At 50.7% G+C, this 7403-nt stretch overlaps 1 protein-coding gene across 4 annotated transcripts in view; it reads right to left on the reverse strand.

Annotated features, from left to right (window-relative positions):
* HMCN2 (hemicentin 2) overlaps positions 1-6824 on the reverse strand; it is a 173898-nt gene extending 167074 nt beyond the window's left edge. For all 4 annotated transcript variants that reach the window (XM_055399540.2, XM_055399542.2, XM_055399541.2 and 1 more), the window contains exon 1: positions 6504-6824. In XM_055399540.2, coding sequence (XP_055255515.2) covers positions 6504-6759 — 256 coding nt within the window. In that variant the 5' untranslated portion in view covers positions 6760-6824. The remainder of the gene's footprint in view (positions 1-6503) is intronic.
* Positions 6825-7403: the final 579 nt, after the last annotated feature.

Consider the following 7403-nt stretch of genomic DNA (forward strand, 5'->3'; position numbering starts at 1 on the left):
ATTGAAACTGTCAGGATCATCAGAAAGAAAGGTTGAAAAACCATCACAACCAAAAGAAGCCTAAGGGACATGGCAGGTACATGTAACACAGGATCCTGGATGGGATCCTGAAACAGACTAGGGGAAATTTGAGGGAATCTGAATAAAGAACGGACTTTAGTTAGTAATATTTCAATATTGGGTTGTTCAGTTCAGTCGCTCAGTCATGTCCAACTCTTTGCGACTCCATGGACTGCAGCAGGCCAGGCTTCCCTGTCCATCACCAACTCCCAGAGGTTATTCAAACTCATGTCCTTTGAGTCGGTGATGCCATCCAACCATCTCACCCTCTGTCATCCCCTTTTCCTCCTGCCTTCAATTTTCCTAGCATCAGTTGAGATAAATGCACCATCATAATGGAAGATGGTAATAATAGAGACAACTGGATGTTGGGTATATGGGAACTGTAAATTTAAAACTGTTCTGAAATTAAAAGCTCATTAAAAATTTTAAACTGTTGGGATTTCCCTGGTGGTCTACTGGTTAAGACTCTGCACTTCCACTGCAGGGGTCATTGGTTTCATCCCCGGTCAGGGAATTAAGATCCTTCTGCACACTGTGGCAAAAAAGATAAAAATTAAAGTGGTCAACTGTGAATGAATAAAGATGATACAGCATACATACACAACGGAAAATTATTTGACCACAAGAAAGAAAGAAATCCTGCTGTTTGGGACAACTTGGATGGACCTTGAGGGCATTATGCTAAGTGAAATGAGTCAGATAAAGGCAAATACTGTATGATCTCATTTATATATAGAATGTAAAAAAAAAATAAAACCATCAAAATTCATAGAAACAGAGAAAAGTGGTGGTTTCCAGGAGTCAGGGAGTAGCAGAAATAAGATGTTAGTCAAAGGGTACAAACTTCCAGTTATGAGATGAATATGTTCTGGGAATTGAATGAAGGACATAGTAATTATCACTAATAATACTGTATTATGTCCTTGAATATTGCCAAGAAAGTAGATCACAAATGTTCTCAGGATAAAAATGAAATGGCAATTATGTGACAAGATGGAAGCATTAGCCAATGCTATGGTGGTAATCATTTTGCAATATATAAATGTATCAAATCAATACACTGGACATTTTAAACTAACACAATATTATGTGTCAATTGTGCTTCAATAAGGCTGGGGGTAAAAATTTTTTTAAAGAATAGGAGGGAGGATTTGCCCCATTATAAACCCAAATAATGAATGTATTGTGCCCCTGGCACAAGAACTGTCATACAATAGGACAGAATGGAAAGATAAAGTAATTTGGGATAAAGACAGGATCCAAATGAATGAAAAAGAAAGGAATATCTGATACAATGTACCCTAACCATTATCCTGTTCTAGAAGAATCACATCAAGTTATTTTTAATACCATATGCCGATTTTTTTTAATCCCAGGTTTAAAAAGTAAACATAAAGAGAAAAAAAGAGAGCAAATGAAAAAACTCAGAACATTTACCTAACTGATTTTGTGATAAGAAAAAATCATATCTTTCTAAGAATGAAAGTGAAGAAATTTACAAAGGGAAAAAGTCACTAGATTTGCTACATAAACATTTAAAACTTCAGAACATTAAGAACCACAAATATTAAGAGGCAAACAATCAGGAAAAATGCTACAACATACAAAACCCTACAACGAAAAGCAATAATATCATCAATATAAAGTCCTCATACTGACTGATAAGAAAACCACTAAAAAATGAGTAAAGGAAATGACAATTTACAAAAGAAGAAATTCACACACACACACAAAATCTAGTGAACACTTAGGAACTTACTGAAACTCACTAGCAACTGAAATCAGTAAAGATCACTTTTCATCTTTTGAATTGGGGGGAATATTATTATCCTAATCGCTAGGGCTGGGGATTCCCAGGTGGCACTAGAGGTAAAGAATCTGCCTGTCAGTGGAGGAAATGAAAGAGACTGGGGTTCAATCCCTGGGTTTGGAAGATCCTCTGGAATAGGAAATGGCAACCCACTCTAGTGTTCTTGCTTAGAAAATTTAATGAACAGAAGAGCCTGGCGGGGCCAAAAAGAGTCAGATGCAACTGAACACACACAAAAAAAACAAAAACACAATGCCTCTTTCCAGTTTATTAGCTGTTCAGGCTTCCCCAGGGCTCAGCGGTAAAGAATTTGCTTGCCAACGCTGGAGACATGGGTTTGATCCCTGGGTCACGAAGATCCCCTGGAGAAGGAAATGGCAACCCACTCCAGTATTCTTGCCTGGGAAATCCCATGGACAGAGGAGCCTGGCGGGTTACAGTCCATAGGGTCGCAAAGAGTCAGACAAGACTGAGCATCTGAGCACACACGCAGCACACTAGGGTGAGGGTAGCTGCTCTGAAACGGTCCCCTCAGATGCTTCTGGTAGAAGTTTAAACTTCCAAAACATTTTGGAAAACAATGTGAAGAGTTGCCTCCCCCCATTCAGTGTGTTTATATAATGACCTAGGAATTCTGCTTCCAAGACTTTAATCCAACGAAAAGACCAATCAAAGATGCAGACAAAGATTTACACACCAGAGTGCTTTTCGCGACATTTTAATAGAGAAAAACTGAAAACAACCTAAATTTCAGCCAAAATAAAACCATTAGCAAAATTCTAACTCTGCCATTTGGGAACACACCTTTTTTTTTTTTTCATTAAAAAAAAAGAAAAAAAAAAACATTTCCAAAGCGCAGGTTGTGGTTTATCTTGAAGCATGTGCCACCCAGAACCACTTGAAACTTGCCTTGCAAAGTGTGGTCTCTGGGGTTTAATGTAGGGGTTTCCTTTAGGAAGATCCTCCCAGTACACAGCCCTGGGACCTGAGTGAGTGAGTGAAAGTCACTCAGTCGCTTCTGACTCTGCAACCCCATGGGCTGTAGCCTGTCAAGCTCCTCTGTCCATGGAATCCTCCAGGCCAGAACACTGGAGTGCGCTGCCACTCCCTTCTCCAAGGGAATCTTCCCAACCCAGGGATCAAACCCAGGTCTCCCGCTTTGCAGGCAGATTCTTTACTGTCTGAGCTACCAGGAAAGCCCTGAACTGTCAGCTAAAACCCCAATCTCTCAGCCCCACTTCCACCAAAGGGAATTCCACTGGCCAAGTCAAAAGACATAGCCCAACCTCAACCACAGCTCTAATCCTTGCTCAGAAACACTCAGGGTCGCTCAAAACCCACAGAAGGAGGTCTAAGAGCCCTCGGACCGTGGTCATGTGAAATGGAGCAGGACACCATGGCCCTTGCCAACCGCCCCCCGCCTATGTCCTCTGCCTGCCTGTTTTCTGTGGAAAAACATCAGTCAAAGATTAAGTTTAATCAGAGAAGTGTGAATATGCAGAAATAAGGGGAAACAGTCAAAGGAGACCAAATATTAACAATGTACTCATCAAGGGTAGTCGAAGATCTTTGGTTCCTTCTCGAGGTCTCTAGATAATTTTCTGAGTCATATCCTGTGAGCCACCTTGTAGATATTGAAACCCCCACCAGGTGGAGAAGTTAACTACATGATGACCAGACTGTAGCCATGACACAAGCTGTCCCAGTTCTGAGAATGTGCCTCAAAGAAATGGAAACAGACCGACCCTGGAACTGAAGATTCAGCTCAGTTCAGTTCAGTCGCTCAGTCGTGTCCGACTCTTTGCGACCCCATGAATCACAGCACGCCAGGCCTCCCTGTCCATCACCAACTCCTGGAGTTCACTCAAACTCACGTCCATCGAGTCGGTGATGCCATCCAGCCATCTCATTCTCTGTCGTCCCCGTCTCCTCCCGCCCCCCAAAACAACCAAGATGATGCTGGTCAGGCCACCGACTATCAGTTTCAAGATGACTGTCAGAGCCGACTGTGCTATTTCTGCATGTAACCCCTCCCTCCGTCTACAAAAGCTCTTCCCCAGTGACTGTCAGTGTGGTGGTTGGGGGTGGAGGGGTGTCGACCACTGGATGGACATCCACCCTCCCCCACCCAGTTGCCGCTATCTGAAATAAAGCAAACTTTCCTTTCCACCAACCCAGCCTGTTTATTGGCTTTTGAGCAGCAAGCAGCCAGACCCTACCTTTCGCTAACGACAGCCTGGACCAATCTCGCCTCTCCCAGCTGCCCCATCTCACCCCTCCTGCACCCAGGTTCCACATCCACAGACACCTGCCCCAACATGTCAACCACAACTCAGCGAGCTCCATGTGTTTAGGAAGACCTCCGTCCCTCTGTATCCTTGGCACCTAGCATCCCCCGGCAGGGGGTCAAAAACTGATCAATTTCCCTTTATCTTCCTCAGGTCCCATTCCAATGCTGATTCCTCAGAGAGCCTTTGATGAGTCCCCTCCCACACTAACCAACCATCAGGAACCGTCAGGAGGGATACCTGCTACCCTCCGCCCATCTTGTTGCCAGCAGGCTGCTGGCTCCTTGGCGTGAACCCTGCCTGCTTCACACTGAGAGCCTCACAAGACTGAGCACACAGCAAGGACTCAATGAACACTGAGGTTCCCCCTCCACCGGACCTGGGGTGTCTGTAGCCAGCATGGTTTGGGAAGCAGAGATGGGAAAGGGGGGTGGGATTTTTTTGTTTTGCAGAAGATGAAGTGAAGGCTAGAGGGTCACGCATGTGCTCAGCATCCAGAGAGGAGAGGACATCTTGCGGGTGGTACGAGGGCTTCAAGAAGATGACGGCCAGAGAGGGGACAGTGAGGACACTATGGATCCCGGGACACTGTATCTGCTTCCAACAGGCTGCTCCCCTGCCCGCCAACAGAGCCAAGCATTTTAGAGACAAATACGCATTGCTGTTGTTCAGCCGCTCGTCGTGTCCGACTCCTTGTGACCCCATGGAACTGCAGCACACCAGGCTTCCCTGTTCCTCAACATCTCCCTGAGTCTGCTCAAACTATCAGTCAGAAAGTATGTCAGCCTGGAAGGTGGCCTTGGGGAAGTCCCGTCCATGTCCAGAGCCTCAGTCTCTCCAATTGTAAGAGTAGGGGTGGATTAAATGATCTCTAAGCCCTTTCAATGCATCATCTTTGGAAGCCCAAGAATGACCTAGAAAGGGAGTGAGAAAGTTACGGGGACAGAGGATGAGCTGTGTTTGAGCTGAAGCCCCCAGGACACACCGCACACCCCACAATATCACAATTCCCCTACCCTCGCTCTTTCCTGACCTCCAAGTGGGAGCCAAGCTTCTGCTGCTCCCAGAAATCTTTCTAGGCCCCTGGCTTCTGGGCTGTGAGCTACAGAGCCTTGCATAGCCCAGAGCTCCTGGAGGCAGAGGGACTCCACACTCAGCCTGAGGGCTGTAAGGGATTATGTCACACCCACCCATACCCGACTTTTCAAAAATCTCTAGTGATGCTGTGATTAAGGAAGGAAAACGCTCCTAACAGGGCTTCCTAGCTTATCTAGCCTTGGGTGCATTTCCTCTGAACAAGAACACTTTGTAGTACAATTATGCAAAAAACTCTGCCATTTTTAGTTTAATTTTTGGCTTTAGAAAGCTATCCTTCTGAACAGGGAGGTGCCTAATGTAGACATGACAAAACGTTGTAAAATTAATCACGGGATCTGAGTGGTGGGCAGACAGGTGTTCATGTGTTTTTTTTCTGCCTATGTTGCTGTAAGTCTGAAGTTTTTCAATAAAAATGTCGGAGAACAAGCAGTCCTGCCACTCCCAAGGTTGGGAGCCTGAGCCCACCGCTGCACAGCTGTCTTCCTTGAAACTCCCCACAGCGGGGTCTCCCAGGAGCCTTTTCAAGGGCATGGCCTTCACACTGAGCTCAAAGGTAGGGGGCGGGGTAGGGTTGCTGAAGGGGGCGAGGTGCTGCCTGCAGGGGAGAGAGGGTTGAGGTGGGGGGGGGCTGGCAGTGAGAATAAGCTGGGTGGAGGAAAACACCTGGCTGCTGTTTTTCTCTCGAGAACAGGTGAAGGGCAATATGAAGCGTTTGGCCCCCGAATCCCACTATGGGAGCAAAGTCTAAGAACTAACAGGGCAAACCGGCAAACCCAGTGGAGGCGCGCACGTGCCAGGCCCTGGACACCAAGGCCCCAGCTCAACATCTCAGCGAGCCTGGGAGGCGGTTCTCACCCTTCGATGCTCCGGGAGGGGAAGGCGGGGAAGGTGATGCTCCGGGAGGCTCCCGGAGACTGGTCATTTGCCGAAGTCGCACAGCCGGGAGGTGACCTCGCGGCTTTTGAAGGCAGTGCGCCCGCCTCTCCGTCACCCGCCTGACGACCCGGGCGGGGAGGCGCGGGAGAAGAGGCGAGCAGGTTCGGGGCTGCAGGGGCGCGGTGGGGAGGACGGGGCGGCTGCGAGGCCTGCCCCAGGTGCCGGGGCTCGCGCAGAGCCGACGCGTGGGGAAGGCGCCCCTGCCGGGCCGCGGTGCCGCCGGCGGGCGTTCAGTGCGCCCCGGGCGCAGAGCGGGCGGGTGAGCGCACGGCGCCAGGGCGCCAGGCCGGGGGCGCGGGGGGCGCTACCTGGGTCGTGGAAGGGCACCAGCGCGTAGTTGGCGATGACCCGGCTGCCGCGGCTCAGGCTGCGCTCCAGAATGCGCGAGGCGCCGTCCATCACCTGCATCAGGTCGTCCCACATGGAGCCGGTGACGTCGAAGACGATGGCCAGGGTGGCGCCCCCCGTGGCAGGGGACAGCGCCGTCCCGGGCTCGCCGACCGCCGCCGCGGCGGCCGCGGAGACCGCCAGCAGCAGCCGCAGGAGCGGCGCCCGGGGCCTCATGCTGAGCGCGGCCGAGGGGCTGCGGCTGCCGCGGAGGAGGCGCGCGGGGCCTGGGGACCGCGACCGCCCTCTCGCACCCAGCGGCCACCCGAGGAGCGCTGCAGCCGGCCTCTCGCTCCGTCCCGCCGCGGCCGGTGCGCGCGGGACCTGCGTTTGCGGCGGGGTCCCCCTGCTGGGAGCCCGAGGCGGGTCCTAGAGCCCACCCCGTTCAGGGTCACGGGCCCGCCTCCTCCGCTCCCCCCACGGTGACTCAAACTTTCCCGGCCCCACTGCTCGGCCGTCCAGACCCGAGGTTAGAGGAGGACGCGGGGCGGACGGCAGAAGGGAGCTGGGGCCCCGGCCAAGGCGGCGAGGGATGGGGACGCGCGGGACCCACTGGACACCTGCGCCTCCCGCCGACCGCGCCCCGCTGCGAGGGCAGGAGAGGGGGACCGCGCGTCCCCTGCCCTGGAGGTCTGCCCACGGCCCTAGCTTTTGTGGCTCCCTGCACCCAACCCCCTAAAAACTCTCCGACAGGCAGACGCACACGCAAACACAGACACGCACACACACGCACAAAATGCAACTCCCTTTCTTTCCACAGGGATGTGTGCTTTGCAGCTATTGTCTCTTCGGACGGTTAATACAATCGAGCCACAGAAGCT

Source organism: Moschus berezovskii, chromosome 11, assembly GCF_049115385.1.
Source record: "Moschus berezovskii isolate FMDL1 chromosome 11, NW_MosBer_1.0, whole genome shotgun sequence".
NCBI lineage: Eukaryota > Metazoa > Chordata > Mammalia > Artiodactyla > Moschidae > Moschus > Moschus berezovskii.